The sequence below is a fragment of the Ictidomys tridecemlineatus genome, chromosome 9 (genome assembly GCF_052094955.1).
Source record: "Ictidomys tridecemlineatus isolate mIctTri1 chromosome 9, mIctTri1.hap1, whole genome shotgun sequence".
Taxonomy (NCBI): Eukaryota; Metazoa; Chordata; class Mammalia; order Rodentia; family Sciuridae; genus Ictidomys; species Ictidomys tridecemlineatus.
In genome coordinates, this window is record NC_135485.1 from 110,412,744 (window position 1) to 110,434,188 (window position 21,445).

General features: G+C 32.4%; 1 protein-coding gene across 2 annotated transcripts in view; it reads right to left on the reverse strand.

Moving 5' to 3' along the window:
* Ccser1 (coiled-coil serine rich protein 1) overlaps window positions 1-21,445 on the reverse strand; it is a 1,159,332-nt gene that overhangs the window by 229,410 nt on the left and 908,477 nt on the right. The window contains exon 11 of one of the 2 annotated variants that reach the window (XM_078021919.1): window positions 19,163-19,208. The exons of the other annotated variant lie outside the window; for it this stretch is intronic. Coding sequence (XP_077878045.1) covers window positions 19,163-19,208 — 46 coding nt within the window. The remainder of the gene's footprint in view (window positions 1-19,162; window positions 19,209-21,445) is intronic. 2 annotated transcript variants of the gene reach the window in all.

The window sequence follows — 21,445 nt, forward strand, 5'->3', positions numbered from 1 at the left end:
TGCCGATGCCCCTGGACAAGACACTACACTGCAGATCCAGCATGCTAAAACATGTGATTGATTTCCCTCTTCTAGCTTCTGGGAACTACAACTATAGCACTCTAAGCACTGGACTGCTCTGTGACCCAGCTTTCACCAATGGTTTGGAGGGGGCAAGAACTATGTAGGGGCATCAAGTTGGCCTCCTATTTCTCCTTGTATTTGGTTCTGTGTATTGGGCTGCATAGGCATGTGGGCCTGGACACTTGAAGGTCAATAAAAATGCACTTGCCAATATTTAAAACTGTAAATCATGTTTCTTTATGATCTTTTCACCTCTCATTTTCATATTTTTTGCACTTGCTTATCAGACTCCATCCCCATCTCCTTCTATGTTTTTTCCTTGTTTCTAAAAGACTAGATCCTAGGAATTAAATTTCCCACCTTTCCTTGTTGCCAAAGACTCTACCAATGAGATGCACGAATGCAAAACTTGATAGGCAAAAGGCAAGGATGGTGTCTGACGTATCCACTTCAACACACAACTGCTATGTTCTGCTTTGTGGTCATTAGGAGCCCTGAACAGCTGTGATACTAAAGCCAGTCCCCTAACTTCTGCATCTCGGCTACGTTGGCATGACATGACAATGACTGGAGACTCTTCATTTTCTATTCAGTAACATTTCTGACAATTATGAGATTTCCTATTTTAAGTAGTTGCAGATCCTGCACTGAAATCGGACTGATTCATCCTTCTAATACTTGTTTTTATTTCCTGCCCATCCCTTTGTTTCTATATTTCAGGATCACAATTATAACTTATTATCAGTCATTCCTGCCATTTTCATTCCAGTTCATCAATTTCTTCTTCATGCTTTACATTTCCTCCCTTGACATTGTCCATTATTTCATTTGGAATCCTTTCATTTTCTAAACATGTCAATGGAATTGTCTCTAATTTATCTAACTCCATGCAACCCTCACACACCTTTCTCAGGGTCAGGTTCTAGATTAAATATCTTTGTGGTTACACGTCACTTATTCCAAAATATCATTCTTAGCACATTGCCTCAACTATTCTTCTCCTTTCAAATCTACTCTAGTTTCTTCCTTTATATATTTTCTTATCTGCTACCTGCTCACATACTTGTTTGTATTGAGAACGTCACTGACTGATCAAAAGTTTTCAGTTCTTTGACAACTATCTCCTGCAGCCAACTCTGTGATATTTTTTCCTTCTGTTCTACATTCTAACCTCGAACTCCTCCCTTCAATTACTTTCGGCCCTACTTCAGTCAGTCTTTCAGGCTCAGGCATGCAGCTTGGCCATGGCACTATCTGGATTGGACTATAGAATATTGGATTCAGAGATACATATCTCCTTGTTCATCTACTGTAATTGCATCTACTCTCATAATCACACCGACGACTTGTTCTTCCCTTTCATCCATGCCTCTCCCTGTCTTTATCTATCTGCACCCATTCTACTAATTTTAGCAAAAAACTTTTGACTTTTCTCTTTTCCTCTTTAGGAGAAAAGCAAAACAACCTTTTTTTTTCCTGCTCCCAATCTCTCTGCATCTCAGTTTTTAAAATGTGCTTATCCTTAGTACAATAGAAGAAGAAAGTTAAATAAAAAGATATTTCCAGAGGGTAAATACACACTTTTTAGCCTTGGCTCTTCAGAGTCAAACTTAGACTTCCATTCAAGCTTCATCGAATCCTGAACTTTCATTTACATTCTTTAATTCCATCTTCTGCCTGGGATGTTCGCATCGCCATGGCAACCTGCTACCACCTTTAAAGAACATTTGAGATAGCCAATCTTGTAGACATTTTAAATTCCAAATAAGAACAACATTTTGATGTATTTTTCCAAAATATAGATAAAGGTAAAAATTTCTCTTTAAAAACAGTGATAAATTAAAAACATGGTTGTAATAAGTCAACCTGTATATTGTGTTTTGCTATTTGTATTTCTTGATAAATTCCTAAATATTTGTGGTGAGACAATAAAACCCCTTTAGCCCAGGAAATTATTTCCAATATATATTCCATAAAATCTTAATTTCATCAAATGTTATCAAGTAGTCTTAAAAGGGTGATATTATTTGGAATTGGGTATATATACATACAGATAATTACAGATGTAATATACACATTAACTATACATAATCACTTATAATTAACTACACAAAACTATCTAGTTGAATTTGTACTATATATATATCCATATATGTATGTGTATATTCATATCTGTATGTATATAATATAAAGAGACCTGTATAAACAGATATACATGTTGCATTTATATAGTATGAAGAGACATGTATGTGTATGTATATATACATACAGAAAAATTTTAAGACTTAACTATGATTATGTACATAGTAAGTTTCTGGGAAGAGAAAATATAGTATGTGTAATTTTCCAAAGTGATTTGATCCCAATTCTGTCTCTCATACTTTATTAATAATGTCTTTAAAGAAATAGAATTCTATGGAAAAACTTAGAAGAATTTTTTTTCTAACAAAATGAACATTTTTTTTTTCTTTTGGCTGCCAGGAAACGTAACTCACATTCCATATTGGTCTCAGGTATATAAAACAATCTATTTCTTAACTTTTTGTCTCCTTGACTTACTATTGTCTCATTTTATAAAGGCATTATGCTCAGACCTGAGAAATTGCATGGGACAAATTGAAAGCTCCATGAACAATTGGCTGTGTGACCTTGGATAAGTTACTTGACATCTCTGTTGCCTCAATTATTTATTTATAATTGAGAATTTTTGAAGGCTCGTCTTATCCTCTTCAGAATTATATACATTTATATATCAAAATAAATATTTTAGTAATGTGTATCTATGAAAGCATCAGATTGGTTTTCATGCTCTGTTATATTATTTTTGATAGATCAAAGAAAACATGGAATTGAATTTAATCAAAGCATCCAAAGTGGAGATTCATAACAAAAATATTCAATTTTGCTATCTATAGTCATGATTGTTAAAGTTCAATTTTATTTTCAATTATTTCAGAATAGGTTAATGATCAAAGCAAGACGACTCAATTCTAAATTGCAAATAATAATTTTCTTTAGTTTATTATCCCATGTAAAAATTAAGAAAGTGGATGATACTATCCATGTGGCTCATAATATCACAAATAAAGTATATGTCTTTACTCCTATATCATATTTTAAACAATATGTTAAAGTCTAGGCATTTTATCTTATTTGTACATTTACACTGCAACAATATGGTATGTTAAAGATTTGCCTTGTATGAATCTTTAAAGCAGAAATTAACATAAAAATCCATTATTTACTATTATTACTTTAATGAGTTGTATTAAAAATCACTCTATTAAATTCTTCAACTTATTAAGTTTAATTTAATTAAATCTTGGTGGCTTCTTTTAACATGCCAATTATATTCTGAGTTACATATTAAAAGCTTGCTAAATAAGTGAATCAAATCTGTATCCTTTTTTATAGGATGAATTGTAGAAAATAACTAACAATTTGTGAAAGATTAAAGAATCAATTCTATCATTCATCACTCTCATCAATTATCACTTCCTTTTAAATGGTACCCAAATGTCCCAGACATAGATAGGAGCTGACCTTCTAGCTTTCTACAATCTCCGTTCATTTATGCTTTTATTTTGCAGCTTAATATGCAGGACAATAATTGCTAATTTCCTTATCTTCTACCTCCACTGAACCAGGTGATTCTCCAGGTGCAGCAAACAAATATCTCATAACTGAACAAATGAGATAATGACAGTAAATTGGATCAATACAGATCCTAATTGCTGAGAAATCCAGTAATACAATAGGAAGGAAACAGTTATTTGTTCTTCCTATCAGATATGAATTTTCAGGATTTAGTTAGTATGAATTTTTCATTCTTTTGTCTTATCATTCTGCATAGTATATATCAGCCATTTATCTACACCTGATTTTGTGTTACTCAGCTTTGCATTGCTGTAGCCAAAATATCTAACAAGAACAAATTAGAGGAGGGAAATGATTTCCTGGGCTTCACAGTTTCAGTGTGTTTGGATGATCAACTCCATTGCTGCTGTGTGCCCAAGGTGAAGCTGGGCATCATGGTCAAAGGTGAGACAGAGGGAAGTTGCTTATATCATGGTAGCTGGAAAGCAGGGGTGGTAGGAAGGAGTCACAGGGAAGAGTATCCTTTCAAGTCATGCCCCCAAGGATTCACCTCCTCCAGCCATGGCCCACCTGTTGATGGTCCATAGTAGGTTCATTTTCCCCTCAGCCTGCTTCCCAGCCCTCTCTGCTTCTTGGTCACTAGGAGAAGAGCAGCTTTCCTCTGCCAAGCCCTCAGTCATGATCTGCTGCTCACTGGGGGTCCAGAACAATGAAGTCAGACATCTATGGGCTGAGATCTCTAAAACTGTGAGCTCCAAATAAACTTTTCCTCCTCTCAGTTGCTCTTGTCAGGTACTTTGGTCATAGCAACACAGACTAACACAGACTTGTTTTTTTAGCAAAGGAGGAAAGTTAGAAAAATTCTAAGAAATATTTATGCAAAACAGTCTTTGATTTAATGCATATGGATCAGCCTCCAATTCTAAAACTTAGAATTCACTGTGCCAGGTGGAGAGGGAAGGTATGAAGAGGCAGGAATAAGGGAATTGAAAGGGAATCAATATGAAGGAAGGGAGCTAGACATAAATGAGGAAGAAAAACAAAAACTGGAATCACTTCTTCTTAGAGTGATAAATACAGGAATTTTAATATTTTGACTCTCAATTTTGTATATTTGCTTTCTTTCTGGTCTTGTGTGCCATGTTCCACATCTACTCCTGTACTTCCTCTTACAAAATCTCTGGATTCATGGCTTAGAATCAGTAACTTTCTATCTTTAAAGTTAATGAAAAATTTGTGATTCAAACCTAATTTCAAATGAATATTTGGATGAACCACTTTAATATTTCATTTTTAATTACCACATTGCCATATAAATACTTTTACAGAGCGTTAAACTTGTAGACATACATCTTTATTTAGTTACTACAAAGTCACTCTAGCAAAGTTGTTTTTGTAATTATTCCCTACAAAATAATCCTAATCTGAAACATATTCAAATGACATTTAAAACAGGCTCTTTATATTCAGTTCCTGCCCTGTATATGAAAATTCAGGCTGCTTAGTTCATAGCATGACGCTTAACACAAAAGAACAGAGAGGTCAACCATGATGCTATCACTAATGAGCCATTATTTTCTAGACTAATGAAAAGACATCAGCAACAAAAACCAACCAAACAACCTAGAGATTCACATTGAATGCATTAATGATATTTTCACATACATGAATATGAATACTTCCTTATAACTATTAGGTTTATATTTTTCCAAAATAACTCCTCATGATCTTCATAAAATAACATAAATTGATATTTTAATATTTCAAAATACTTAATTTCTCAGAGTTTTAGTAAATATTAACATTGCTTTCCTTAAAAAAAATACCATGTGACCTTTGGGATCATATAACTTAGTCTGTTTTTAATAGATTTTATACGCAAAATATTTATGGTACTCTTAGAGTCTTTTTAATAATAGTTAACATTTGTTTCCTTTAACAGGTTAATATTTCTTCAAAAATTTTTTCTACATGGTTTAACTTTATGATATAAAAAAATTTAGACATCTCTTTGATTTCTTTTAACAACTAATACTCATTGTATTTAGTAGAACTTTTTCTTTGTGCTGACTTATATATGATAAGCAATAAAAGTAATACTTAGCCAAATGGGTAATATATGGTATTATATTTCATTAGTAGTTTAAATTATATTTTCTCTACCTAATTATAGTTTTTCTAAATTAAAGAGCCACACCTATTTCACTCCTTAAATAACTCCTTAAAGGCAGGGATTATGTTTGGTCATTTTGTTAGAAGTATATTGTTATTGAGTTGGAATAGAACAATGGAAAGCATTTGTACTACAAAGTTAGAAAAAAAATTCAATGTGAATTCTAATCATTGCACAGTATAGTAAACGTTTGAATCATTACCTCAAAATATATTTACAAGTCATAATCCCTACTATCTTAGGTGACCTTATATGGAAAAAAGATCTCTATTCTGTAAAGTTAAGGATCTCCAGACAGTGTTAGGTTTTAGATAGGATTGTCCCACAAAGTTCATGTGTGAGACAATGTAAGAAAGTTTAGAGATGAAATGATTGGGTTCTGAGAGCCTTAACGTAATCAGTGAGTGCATTAATCCCCTGATAGGGATTAACTGGGTGGTAACTGTAGGCAGGTAGGATGTGGTTGGAAGGGGTACATCATTGAGGGCATGCCTTTGGAGTATGTATTTTGTCCCATAGAGTGGGACAAAATATGAATACTCATAGATGAGTATTCAAAATATGAATACTCATGTATGAATACTCTGCTTCTTGGTGGCCATGTCACAGAGTCGGCTGTGTATGGACTAAGACCTCTATATCCATGAATTCCAAATGAACCTTTCCTCTTCTAAAATTATTTTTTTTTCTGCTCTTTTGGTTGCATCAGCAAAAAAGCTGACTAAAATAGTACCCTGGATTAAGAATGTCCCTAAATTTAATGTTCTTAAAGGAGACAAAATGAAAAAAAAAAAGAGAGAGAGACCCACAGAGGAAAGAACATTTGAAAGCAGATGTAGAGATTGGACCAGAGCCCACCAATCAAGAAACACCAAGAATCACTGGCAGCCACCAGATGCAGCAGACTGGCCAGAATGGGAATCTCCTTTGAGCCTCCAGAAGGAACCAGTCCTGCCTACAGCCTGACTTTGAACTTCTGGCCTCCAAAACAGTGGGAAAACACATTTCTGTTATAAACCATGAGGGGTGTGCTAATTTACCATGGCATCATAGGCATATATATTCAGCGAGAGTTAGCTGTCTCCTTTAAAAATTAGTGAATATCTACTTTTCAGATCTGTTAAGAAGATCAAATAACACACAAGAGGGGGAAAGTGAACTCAAGAAGTGTAAGAGCTGACAGGCTATGGTTGTGCACGCTGACATGCAGCACTGATATTTAACTATAGGGTTTTGCAGTTACTAACAGGTACCTTACAGATAACCACAGCAGCAGATACAGAAAACAAGTAGCAGAGACAGAACAATCCCCTTTAGGCTTAGTGCAAGAAAAAGTCCCTAAGCTGTATGATCTGAATCCCTAGGCTATCCACAAGATTGTACCCATATAAGGAATGTAGAATGCACCCCCAATAGAATTGCACCAATTCCATTACCTTGATATACCCCAAACTTGTTTATATATAAAAACAAAAGCCCTGCTGTGTTTGGGGCTCCGCCTTTGGAAATTATCCCACTGGGCCATGGCACCACTAATAAGGTATTGCTTCCAGATCTCAGTGTTCTGATATTTGTTTCCCACTACAACAGTCGAATCGATCTGACATAACCTTCCTATGTTCATATATGAATACACAACCAGTTAAACCCCATGTCACACACTACTACAAGAATGGGAAGTTATTCTTCATGTATGCATGATATGTCAAAATACACTCTACTGTCATGTCTATCTAAAGATAAAAAAGTAATAATTATAATAAAATGATCAAATAAGACAGTAAGTCTCCACTAAGATTTCCCAAAGAACATGTCTAAGATATGTTTCTATTAGCAAGATGTATAAATATAATTTGTATAAGTTTTAAAAACTACAACCCATTAAAGGATGATTTTCGTGTATTGCTAATGATATAAAAATGAATAATAAGAAAATTCAGTTAAATTCAGTGAATATTTGTTATTAAGCAATTATATAGCACTTTTAAGTCTCTTATAATATCAAAAAATTTGATAGTTAATTGGTTTTAAGCTATTTCCCTGCATGTTTGATTTCTTGCCTTTTGTATAATAGCTACTCTCAGTAACATTAACTAAATTGTATAATGAAAGAATGAAAAGATTTTCTTTAAAAAAGGAAGGTTCTAAATTCCCAACACCTGAGTGGCCAAAGGAAAACTTTCATAATTTGAAGACTCATACTCTAAATTTTTTGCAGATTGCAAAAATAGATGTAAGTTTTAATAGCTTTTAAACTTAACGGTGCTTTTGCTATTATTTTTAAAGGTTTGCCATTTGGGGCTAATTCCTACATGAGAGCAAAGAAATATTCCTTAGTCAAGTAAATAAATGCTAAAAGAAAAAGAAAGAAAAAGCTATCTGTATATCACATTTTCTAATGAAATAATATCTAGTAAAATTTTTTTTAAATCCAAAGGATAGAAACACAGGAGTACTCTGAAATATGATGAATAGATTTCGACCATGTTTAAAAAAATGCTCAATGTTTCATACATATTTGTGTTTACGAAGTATTAATTTTCTTTTCTTATGTCAGTTGAAACTAAACCGGTGGTTAATAAATAAAATAATTTATTAATTTCAGGTAATAATTGACATTTCATAGATAAAAATTATACTCTACAAAAAGACTCATAATACCAATGATTCTCTTCAATCTGTTAAAATTAAATTTTGATCATAAATGTTGCTCAATCAAGTGGTTATTTGGCATCTTCTATACCTACCAATCTTCCAAATGCTATACATTTCCAAAATCAGATACTAATACAATGATATGTATACTTTTTCATACTGCTTTAAACAATGCTGAGTCTGTACAACAAGGTTTTTGAGGGATGATGTGGTATAAGAAAAGGACATTGAGGGTGCAACTATGGACATCTTCCAAGGAAACTTTATCTCAGTGAGTTTTTAGTCTCCTAAAAATTAACCTTGGTATTTTTATATTTGAAAACGGACCAAGAATGAACTTTTTTTAAACAGATGGTTAACAGGTTCATGTGAAAGTTGTCTAAAATGTGATTCCAATTTATTAATTTCCAATTTGAACTGTCACTGCTATGGAGAATGGATATGTAAGGGCCCCAGGCTCAATCCTTATGTTCTTTCTGTGGATGTCATATGGGAAGGCAGAGCACAGATAATAATAAGAATGGTGCATATGGAGTATGGAATAATTCAGAAAACAGTGTGTCTAAACATCAAATGAAGTTAATTAATGTATATTATTTGGAGAATAAATTTTGTCTAATACAAGGATCAACAATTCAAGTTACCTTCTGGAGCATACATAAAGGGATACTTGAACTATAGAAAAGTCAACATCTCCTTTTTGACCTGTATAATGACTAGCAGATTTATCAGGTCATCTGAGTACAAATGGAGTGATGCATATAGAATTCTTACCAGATTAAAAGTATTGCCCACCCAGAGATTATATGTGGGATTTCAAATACAATTCATTTTATTTAATTGTTATTTTAAATTATCAAAAATTACAAGCCAGGGGCTGGGGATGTGGCTCAAGCAGTAGCTTGCTCGCCTGGCATGTGTGCAGCACAGGTTCGATCCTCAGCACCACATACAAACAAAGATGTTGTGTCTGCCGAAAACTAAAAAATAAATATTAAAAACTCTCTCTCTCTCTCTCTCTCTCTCTCTCTCTCTCTCTTAAAAAAAAAATTACAAGCCAGGCATTGTTGAGAGCCATCTGTGGGCTGTATGTGGAGTACACTGGCATCACAGCCAGAGAGGGAATAGGTCTTGCATTGGGAACTTCCTGTGGCACTTCCTCAGGGATAGACTGACTGATGCAGGTGTACCTCCCCCTCTGCTCTGTGAAAGGTCCCACACAGCACTGAAGATGGGGAGACCTGCTATAGCCATACAGCCCCATTGAGATGGATGTGACCTTCCAAGATATCAATGATGCTTATTATTGTCTGTGCTCTGCCTTCCCATGTGACATCCATATGAACCTGCTGTCTGCAACACTCCACCCCTGAAACCTTATTCCTGCCTTTGACATAGCCCCTTAATGAAACCTGGGGAGCCATTTTCTAATTGTGTACCTCCAGCTCCTGTGTGGACTATATGTATCAGGAGCTGCATCTTTTGAAAATATCTTTCTGACTTTGTATTTTGTTCTTCACTAATTGTTCTAGACTTAAATTTCTTAGGTAGCTACACCTTCTTCGCAGAAGAAGAACCCCCTAAGGAGGCACTGGATGCCTTGCCATAGGGCATGGTGGTACATGCCTTAATCCCAGCGGCTCAGGAAGCTGAGATAGGAGGAAAGAGAGTTCAAAGCCTGTCTCAGCAAAAGAGAGGTGCTAAGCAACTTAGTGAGACACTTTCTCTCAATAAAATATAAAATTGGGCTGGGAATGTGGCTCAGTGGTTGATTGTTCCTGAGTGCAATCCCTGGTACCAATAAACAAACAAAAAAAGAAACAATACAGTATTTACTCAAATCTATATGTAACTTTATAATGACTTCAGTAATAGAGACTTTTTAATCTTAGGATACAAGTAACTTATTTATGAAAGAAAAATAATATATTTGTGAAATATATTTATATATATTTATATGTTTGGACCATAAGTAATATACATTATGTTACATATTGTATTATGTATCATAATTATATTACATATGTAATTACATATTATATATAATATACTTAAGTATAATAAAAAATATATAAACTATATAGCTTGTATATAAACTTTATACATAAAAATATATAAACTTACATATGAAGTTATATATAAATACATATATTTTATTTTAATAAAATTTATATAATGTGATCATGGTAGAGCATATTTAATACAATTATATAATATAGTATAATTATAATTCTAATGTAATGTATTTTATATAACATCAAACATATTTTTATATATATGAAGCAATATATTATTTATAAAAGCAAATTTTTAAATGGAGATTTACTGACTTATGGTAAAGAAGTAGAATTCTATTTTTTAGGAAGCAAAATCAAACAAAATTAACTTTTCATGTGTATATATATATATATATATATATATATATATATATATATATCGTCATTTCTAATTCTTGACATAAAGATTAGACCACAAGTAATTTTTTCCTCTATTTCACAAACGAACTTTTATCTACTTTCAGGTTGATTGAGTGATCCAATACTACCTATGTAAACATAAATACTATGGTTTAGATATGGTGTCTGACAAGGGCTCATGTGATAGAATTTACTCTGCATTTAAAGATATTAAGAGGGTGAGAACTTAGTATGACAAAGGTGTATAGAGGTGGATCCTTTGGGAGATGATTAGGAGTAAATAACTCATCATAATGGTGCCCCATAGTTGAATTCTTTGAATCTGCAGAAAGATGAGTTAAATAAATCTCTTCGTTATAAAATACCTGTCCCATCTTCAGGTATTTCACCATAGTAATGAGAAATGGACATAATCCAATATCTTACACAAATTTTGAAAGAATAAAACCCTGAATTTTAAAAACTAGTGATTTTGCCTTAAATAATATAAACTATATTACAACAAAAAAGTCTACCAATACTTGTAATGAATTTCATTTGCCTAAAGTTGTACAATCACTCAACACTGTTGGGTCTCCTCCCATGCCTCCCCATATCTACTTCATCCTCCTAGACCTCCTTTTATTCACATTCTTTAGCTGATTAAATTCTATTTTCCCTGCAAGCATTACTTGGGCATTATCATCTACTTTGCAGAAAAAGGGAAAACTTTGAAAAAAAAACCTAGTAGGAAAAGACATGATGGCTTAATAGAAATATTAAAGAAAAGAAGTCTTGAAAAATAAATAGGACAAAGGAGTTAGAAACTTGGCTTTGTTGGTAAATATTGGACTTTGGACAAATAATAGCCTCTCAAGGACATGTCTAATGATGTGGATTGTTTGGAATAGACAATGTCCAGGACCATTAACAATTGCATATTGTAAGCCCGTGGTAATTTTTTATATTTCTCTCCACTTGGAGATTTTGAATCATTTGTATTTCTATAAAGGTCATAATAGATGAAATTCACCTCCAAAATTCATATCAATACATCCTAATTACTAAATCTAAACTATATTGACTAACGTATCTCTTTAATATATTAACTCATTGTGGACTTTAATATGTACATTATCAGTGGTTTCAGCAATGATGGGTAAGCTTTAATAAATAGAATCCTGTAACTTTGGGGTGTTTAGATATTTACAAATAATGTGGAAAGTACAAGAATTATCATATCTATTAATAAGCACAGGAAAAATAGTGACTAGTTTGATAATGAGATGCTTGTCTAAGGTTCTAAGAGGTTATTCTGATTATTTGTAATTGCTAAGAAAAGACTTTACTTAGCAAGTTTGCTAATTATTTAAAAGAAAAATACGAAAGCAGTATCATTTTTTATTATATGACATTAGATTACCCAACAATATTTCTTATCTATTAAATTTACTATTTCTATTTTCTATCTTTTAATGTTGTCATTCCGTTTTAGAATAATATCACAAGAGGCAAGAGTCCACTGACTGATGAAAAGTTTTGTTAATGCATTTGACAATATAAAATTAGTATTATTCAAACAGTTCAAATATTTTGATGTTTAATTAGAATAAGAATATGTCAACTTGGGGTTGGAGGGAATTGTAAAAACATGACAATACATGAAATCATTATTGAGGTCTATGAGATACCAAACTAATTACTGTATCATTTAGGTTTCAACAGTATTGGTTCTTATCTCTCTTCTGTATCATATTGGTGTACAGTTTCTGCTTTATTGTTATTATTTAATTATACTTTGTAGTACTGATGATTATACCACAGAGCCTCAAGCATAATAGGCAAATAATCTATCACTGAATTACATACCCAGCCCTTTCACCATTAATTTTAATGTTAATTATAAAACTCTATTGACATATTTATGTCATATATACATATACACAAAAATATGCCTACAAAACAACTATTATAAAGTATAAAAACACTAAATAAGATAATTTTAATATTTTATATAATAATAATATGCATAGTATTTTATCAGTCAATATAATTTAATATAACTTGGGGTTCACAAGTTAACTCATGATTTAAACTTGAAATCATATATGACTCTATGTATGATAATTCTGATAGTATCATTCATCCATTCCCAGGCCCTTTATTTCTTCACGATTACTTACAGTGCAGGTCTTTTTGCAATATATTTTCCTAGTATCTGTTTCAGAACTCTTTCATTTCTGAAAGACATATTCCTCGACTGTGCAAGGCTCTGTAGATATTTTGTTTGTTTTCCCTTTCTAAACATTACAGCAGTCACTTCATTTTCTGTTAGCTTACAGTGTTCTTGGTAAATATTCTGTAATTCTTTGTTCCTTTATATGTTATGGGGGCTATCTTCAGAGAGGTCTAAAGACCTCTCTTTGCTTTTCAGTGGATTGAATATTATATGCCTGGGCTTTTCTTTTCTTTTTTTTTCTTGCTCCACTGTTTCTTTTTCTACTTTTTTTTTTTAAGCTTTCTGAATCTGTAATTTTGTCTGTGCCATTATTTTCCAAACCTATCACCATTTTTGGTTTCTTTTCACTTCTGTGTTTTGGTTGGATCATTTCTACGGACCTATCCTCGAGTTCACAATTTTTTCCTTGGTTGTGTTGAGTTTACAGATGAGATCATCAGAAACATTCATCATCTCTGTTACTGAGCTTTTAGTCTATACAATTTCCATTCAATGCATATCTTACATCTCCCTCTGTCTGCTGAAATTGGACATTTGTTCCTTCATTTTGTTAAATTTTCCAGAGTATTTATCACATTAATTACGGGTATTTTAATTCCAATTTCTGATAGTTCTAACATACACATAATTTGATTCCATTTATACCTTTGTCACTTGGCAATGTATTGGTTTTTTTCTGCTTTTCTGTTAGCCACAGAATTTGTGGAAAGCCATATCTTTTGTGTAGGCCATTAGAGACTTAGATAAGCAAACTTTATATCTAGAAATAGGTATATGTTTCCTCCTACGAGAAATGTAATGTGGGATTTGGAGCAAGCTAAGCAGGCGTAGGGTAGATTTTTTTTATTATTATTGCTTGTGTTATTCCCAGGCTTCAAATTTCTCCCAGTATACCTGTCTTTAGAGTAAGGGCCAGCTTGCTGTAGCCTTTTCTTAACCCATTCCCTTCCTTCAGCTTTAGGCCTCTCCTTTGCACTATGTTTTAGAAAGTGTCTCTTCCTACTCTAGTAACTTTCCCAGTCCTGTGGCAGGATTACTTGTAGCACAATGCTTGCTAGTCTGTGGAGCAGAGACAGGTTGTCTGCCTCCTTCTGATTAATCCTGAATCTTAAGGAAGCTCTGTGTCCCTGATTCTCAGATGTCGCTGTTTTAATGCTTCAGCGTCTCTCCTGTCTATAGTTTTGGACCCATCATGTATTCTTGTCCCTGTCCCAAGAGTAAAGGGTCTTTGTCTTTTCCTCCTCCTGCTGCAGTAAGTTTCCATCTGGATCCTAAGGGTGACAGTGTGTTGCTCTTCGTTTTTCATTTTAGGTTTTGTTCTGTATAGAGAACTCTGGGTAGTTTCCTGTCTTTCCTGCAGCAGCTATTTTCCCTTCTTCAAGGCTTTCCCACAAGGGACACTTTCTCAGGAACAGTCCTAATATTTTTATGTGAATATACAATGAGGTTTGTGGATAGGAGCTTGTAAGGGTGTGCACATTCTTGTTATATTTATATTCCCTGCCAGCCCATGTTCAACCTTATCAACGTGTTAATCATTTTTGCAGAATTCTTATTATCACCTAGGTATGTCTAGTACATCTGGTCTTCCCTTACCAGTGTGTGTCTTCACTTATACCCAGGGTAGTTGGTTGATGTGTAATTTTGGCTTTGTGGGTTCAAGAAAATTTGTGAATTTATATTTTCTCCACATTTTTTTTATTGTTAAGTAAGAATGAGAACAAAGCTCTCTCCAGCCTTATATTATCCACTGAAATCAGGGAGGAAAATGCACACACACACATTATTTCAAATAAACTCAAAAGCCTAGAATAATAATTACTATTGTCTATATGTAAAAGGAAATGCCAATTAATTTTTCTTTTTACTAGAACTGAGTATAGCTTCTAATAATTTTTAGTACCTCAAAATTGTAAGTTCAATTACATGCAAAACTATTACTTTGGTCTCAAAAGAAAAGCAATATTCAGTATTTGGCTTCCAAGGGATTATAACATAGATTCAATTTTCTTTTGTGCCTTTTCTTCTTTCTAATTATCTATTGCATTAGTTTGGCTTCTATTGGAGATATACTCATGATTTCATCAGGCAAATTAAAGCTTTTCTTTGCTATTCTGCTTCTGACTAAAATCTCTTCTGAAGACTGGAGCTTCCTTAATCCCAGATACATATGTGCATTTACATGTGAATTTATAAGCACAATGCCCTTGCCTTTGCTCCTCAAGAACAGCCAAATAAGCATTTGTTTACTCATGTGATGTTTGAAGCAACCTCAGCAGACAGGCATTACAAAAGTGTATTTTAAAGATGGTTACAGAAAAAGTTCTGTTGATTCTCACTACTGTTGAAACTTGTTCCCTTTGCTGTGTGAAATCATGACAAGAAATGGGGAAAAGAAGTAAAATGAAAGCGACAACCAAATAGGATGATAAATAATGCAAAGACACTGTGTGGGACATTAGAAAGACAAAAGAAATGGAAATGACAGGAAATAAACTGATAAGTCAAGAAGCAAAGGGAGTAAATCAGAAGGTATAATGGAAAAACTATTTTGCAACATCTGTTCTTATAAAAAGCACCTGAGCATCTTTGAATCATCCTTTTTGATGTTGAGATTGATATTATTTTAAATAAATACTATCATGCCTTTATTCTTGCATTTTTATTATTTTTTCATCAATTTGGGATACAAAAATTGTTATTCAGCTATAGAAAGAAAGGGAATTTTTTGAAAATTTGAGGGAATAAATAAAAGCAATTAAGAGGGAAACATACTGTAGAAAATTAATGCCAAAAAGCATTTATCAACTTTATCAAAACTGATCACTATTTCATGATATATCTTCATGTCTTCAAGGATATATTGAAGTCAAATCTTACATAATCATGTAATCTTTCAGTCACATGTAACAAAGAATTTTACTTTATATTTAGGATAATTATTCAAATATTTATTTAATAAACCATAAAAAGTTTCACGCATACTCTTAGATACATTCTTTCAGTCCCATTTCTACTATAGATGTAGCTGCAGATTCTGAATAAGAAGGCAGTATTTTTTTCATGTATAGTCAGCTCAGCTATATTGTTGACATGCATCCATTAGAAGAATTATTCAGCTAAATTAGATAACTACCTTTGAATACATTGCTTATAAATATTTGGTGAAACTTTCATTCATAAGTGGGAAATATGAATGGTATATGAAATACGAAAGCAAGATTCCTACATATAATTATTTTAACTGAATCTTAAGTGTTGTCTATATTACGAAAATTTACATTCACTTTTTTTCAATGAAAATATATTCATTGTTCATTAAATTTTATAATTAATTTATTAGATCTTAACTATTTCTCTGAAAATGATAATGCGTGTGTTTGTTAAAAATATGTTTCTGTAATTTGGAACTCTTCAAATGCTAATTATAGTCACAAAATGAAAAAAACAATAACCAAGTTAAAATCAGTTACAGTAATTTGAATTGTTGGGACAATATTTTATGGGTCAAGTCTGTGAAAAATTTCATTCAAATGTTGTAGATCTCAATTCATATCAAATATAGACTCAGTTGTACTAACATATGATAGATCTTCACTTACTGAAAATGATTTTCACATAAACCAATAGAAATTTGAGAAGTCAGTCTTATTTGAGAAAATGATGTATACTTCTCACATTTAAATTTAAAATGTAGTATTAACATTCAAATAACTTTTAAGACTCCTACTCCAAGCATTCTTCAAGCATTTTCTCCAAAAGTGAAAAATATTAACCAAGATCATATTATTCCAATTTAACTTTGATTCTTACTAACAACTAAAGGCATATTTGAGTGAGCATCTTAATTAAAAGCTACATGCTGTTTCCCAAGTTTCCCAAGATGGAGATGTGAATTCTCTCATTGAAGATTTACAGCCTCCCTAATTACCTCATCATGTAAGCAATCCCTCCCTGTACTAGATTCTGTTTCAGGATTTTGTTAAAAAAATATTTAACTGGGTATATTTTTGAGTTAAAGGAACATCCATAAAACAAGGAAGTCCTCAGTATTAAAAAAAAAAGGAATAATGCATTGTTAGTTGTACCTTCAAGAAAGCATTATCAGAGTTTTAGATATAGTTAAAAATGTATAAAACTAGAATCAGAAATCAACTCTAAGATGTGTAGATAGGCACTGATACCAGAGTAGGAAAGGAGATGTTAAATATCAATATTCTGACATTTATGTGTGGATATCCTCCTATGTGATATCTTTGATAAGTGCCACAATGATATATATTTATGAAGACTCCACTAATGTGTAATTTAGAGACCTTAAAATGCCTTGACCAAAGGCAAGATGATAATTAGCATGCTGAATTTGTGAGTCTTGTAAGCTGTTTCTTAGACATGTGTTTAGTAGGGTAACATGTACTTTGAGTTTGTAAAGTAAGAAATTAAGTAATTCAAATTAATACTTCCATATTCTTTGTCTTTCTATTTGTTGTTTTATGGCACATATTCACATTCCCTACGTAATCATATGCTCTCTATTTTCATAAGAACATTTCTCTAATCTTCAGTGCAATATAACTTGCATACACAGTCATAATTTGTTCCTCTTAAAAAGAGAAAAATATACAAGCGAAATATTTCTCATCTCATTGAAGTTTTGGCTCCAGTTTTTAATTTTAATCAATTAATACAGCATTAAATACCTAAATGAAAGAAACCTTTATTTCCAGTGTACATTAGAAATTTAGGCAATTGATAGTTCGATAAAAAGAAAATGACATTAAATTTAGACTCAGTTGTACCCATACCCATGATGATTTAACTGTAGGTATTTTTAAAATATATATATATAAAATCACATCTTCTTTTTATGTCAGCAGTTCTTTTTGCTACAACTTTATTCGTAAGAATCTAAACCTCCAAATTTCTTGCACAAGAAAGGAATTAGTGAAGCTCATAATTTTTGTTTGCTGTATGGGTGGCTTTGTAATGGTACCAAGTGCTGCATTGTTTTTTATTGATTCACAAATCTTCCTCAGTGAATGTCATCAAATCATATGTTTCTTCTGTCAATATCGAAGAAAAACATTATGCAAACAGGACTTTACCTTTGATCACCTTTAACATATTAGTAAGATGAATCTATTTGGCATTTATTGCTAGACACAACAATTAGAATCATGTGGGTGCATTGTTGTAGCAGTCAATAATGGAGGTAAATAGCCATAATTAACTGATGAATACCAGCGTGGGCAAGAAGAAAAGACACGGATGGAATGCACAATGAAAATAGCTTTCTCAAAGTCTGATGGCACTTTGAAGATTCTACATATTAAATTTACATATACATCTCTCATTAATAAAAAGTTCATGCTAAAGCAGACAAGCTATCAAAGAAATCTCCTGAAATGAAGAACAGGTATCTGTCTCTGCCAAGGTGCATATATTTATAACATAGCTAGCAAGATTGTAAAATCTGGGATTTCTATGTAAAAAAAAATTTAGATTTATTTGAAATATGTGATTTAGAAATAAAACAACATGGTTAGAAAGGCAAGTTTGCTTTAAATTCACTAGAAGTAAGATTTCTAAAAAAATGAATTTACTTGGAAAGCTTCCGTTAACTATGGCAAAACCACAACTTTGTATGATGTGAGAATTCTTTGAACCAATAAGTAAAAGAAGTTGGGATTTAAGAAAGGTTAAGATTTAGATTTTGACAGAGAAAGTGCTATTATTGTTGCTAAATAAAATAAAATGAAATTAGATTAGAGCCACTTCTTTGCCCCAGACTTTGAGCCATTGCTAAAGTCTCAACGCAGTTGGCCATATTGCAATGCAGTTTTCTTAAATGGCTGGAAAATGACAAACAGATAAGGAAGAGGCAAAGGGAACCATTTACTACAAACACAGTATAGGTAATATACAACACTGGGGATTGCATATTGACCTTCGGGCATTTGATCTGGATCAGCATGCCATGCTACAGCACAGGGACACAGAGTCATGTTTACAACACAGAGCTGAATTTAAGAGACTCACATAACTGCCTGCGAGAAGATACAGGAGCACTTCCATAAGCCGTGCCCTGTAAATAAAACACATTTTTTTTTTTTTTTGCAGCAAATGATGTCAGCATTTGTAACAGTAGGAAGTGGTGGAAAATTTAATAAAAATGAATAAAAATATGAAGTCAATGAAGGTTCGGGGGCTACTTTAATGAAATAAAGTCATGAGTTATTATATTTGACAGACAAATATATATTAAGGAAGTAAAAAGAATACACCAAAATAAGGAAGTAAAATAAAAAAATGTGACAAAAGATAGAATCATTTAACTTTGACAGGAAAGAAGTTTGTGAAAAGTAGAACACACGTGATATTTATGATGTGGCCTCCTTACAAAGTAGGTTCCCTTGCACCAAATCCTTAGCTGATACAAACATTTTTTTTTCAAAGCCTTTTATACTGAGCTGTGCATGGTTATTGCTCTTTTCTTTTTCTATCTCAAATGTCATACAAAGGAAAAAAAGTAGACTTCAATAAAATTGTCCTAATCTTTATACCAACAAAAATTGATCATAGAGAAGCAGTATAATTTAACAGGAAAAGTTATCAAATGAAAACATTAATTGTGTATGATACCAAAGTTAGAATGACCACACAATGAGTACATGCATTATCCCTCTTGTTAACAATGTTCTTTACAAACACACATTGCAAATTAAGTTGTATGTTTTTATTGCTACCACTGATCTATGACACAAAATTATGTTATTACTGTAACTCTAAGAGGTGTTTTCCACATAGTAAATAAGAATCTCTGTAAAAATCAATAGTTCATTGTAAATATAATTCACAAAAGAAATACTTTTCGAAAAAGAGTAGTATTTATTAAATATTTTCTCTGTAGAGTCCCCATGCTCTGCACAAGAAAAACATTATCTCCACAAGTTCCCACAACAGTCTCTGAGGAAGTTACCATTTTTTACTTTTACTTATTTATTCCCATTTTGCTGGTGAAAAGGTCTTTTAAGATTAGTCAAATAATGTTAGACTCAGTTTAGAATCAGTTAGAAAATAATACAAGTTTTTCAGACTAATTAAGTAGTTCTGTCACATGATCCCTCTTGCTGGAATTTAATGAATTTTGTTTCTGATAAGGGATAGTAAAAAGGAAACAGGACATGTAAATGTCTTATTTAATTTTCCTTTGTACAAGAGTATGTTTGTATCTCTGATGGGTTTAGGGAGAGGCATGTCCTTTTGAGTATATTCAATTGGGATGTGCCTGGGAAAAGCTTAAATAAATTTTACTTTACATAGCAATTTGTGAGGAAATTCGATCAAAGATTTGCCACCTCCACTTGGAAGAAATCATAGTATTCCAAAAACTTGCTACAGAAGCACTGGGTAGAATTAGAATATTTATTAGTACCATACCCATCAGTCACTCACCTGCAACAATATTGAACAATTCAAGATGGAATTTTGAATACACTGATAGTTACTAAAAATTATTTCCAAGGCCTGAAGTCTGTTAGGGCTCATATTTATTAGAGATTTTACTAGAGAAAGATGAACAAGTTCATTGCTGAAATAAACCAGAAACAAACTTGCTACTATAGTAAAATGTAAAACATGGGAATGTAATATCTTTATAAAGCCCTGAGAGAAGCTAGTCAGTCTCCTAATTTCTAAACTTCAAGTTTAGGATAATTCACAATTAGGTAAACCCACAAGAGCTCAATAGAAATATGACAAAGGTCTCCAAATAATTTTATGCATGATACTTTTTCCTAAACTATAAAAACAGATGTCTCATGATCTAGGTCCTCCAGATTTCTCCCCATATCACAATTCTCCCTTCCAGTTACCTATTTCTGCATTAATTAAGATTCTTTTTGACTGTGCCCTGTGCAAGTAGTAGCTTTGTATTTGTGTTTTTCATTACATTTTCAGAATGATTTAATTAATTTTATGTTTATATCAGTGAAATGTTTTGCGATTAAAAATGTCATCCACATAGCACCATAGAAACTGAAATTTCCATTTCCAAAATGTTCACTTATTAGATACAGACTTTATAAACTAATACATTTACGTCAGTTAAGAATAAAGGGGAGCAAATATGACTTTTTTCCAAGTGAAATGCATTAAATTGATTGGAAACGTTATATAAAAATTTAAAGCCAAGTTTTTCTTTGTCAGATTTCTATTGAGCTCTTGTGGATTTACCTAAAGGAGACATTACCAAAAGGAGATTAATCATTGCTAGAAAAATAGTTGTGCTTGAGAAACTGCTTAACATAACAAATTAAGAAG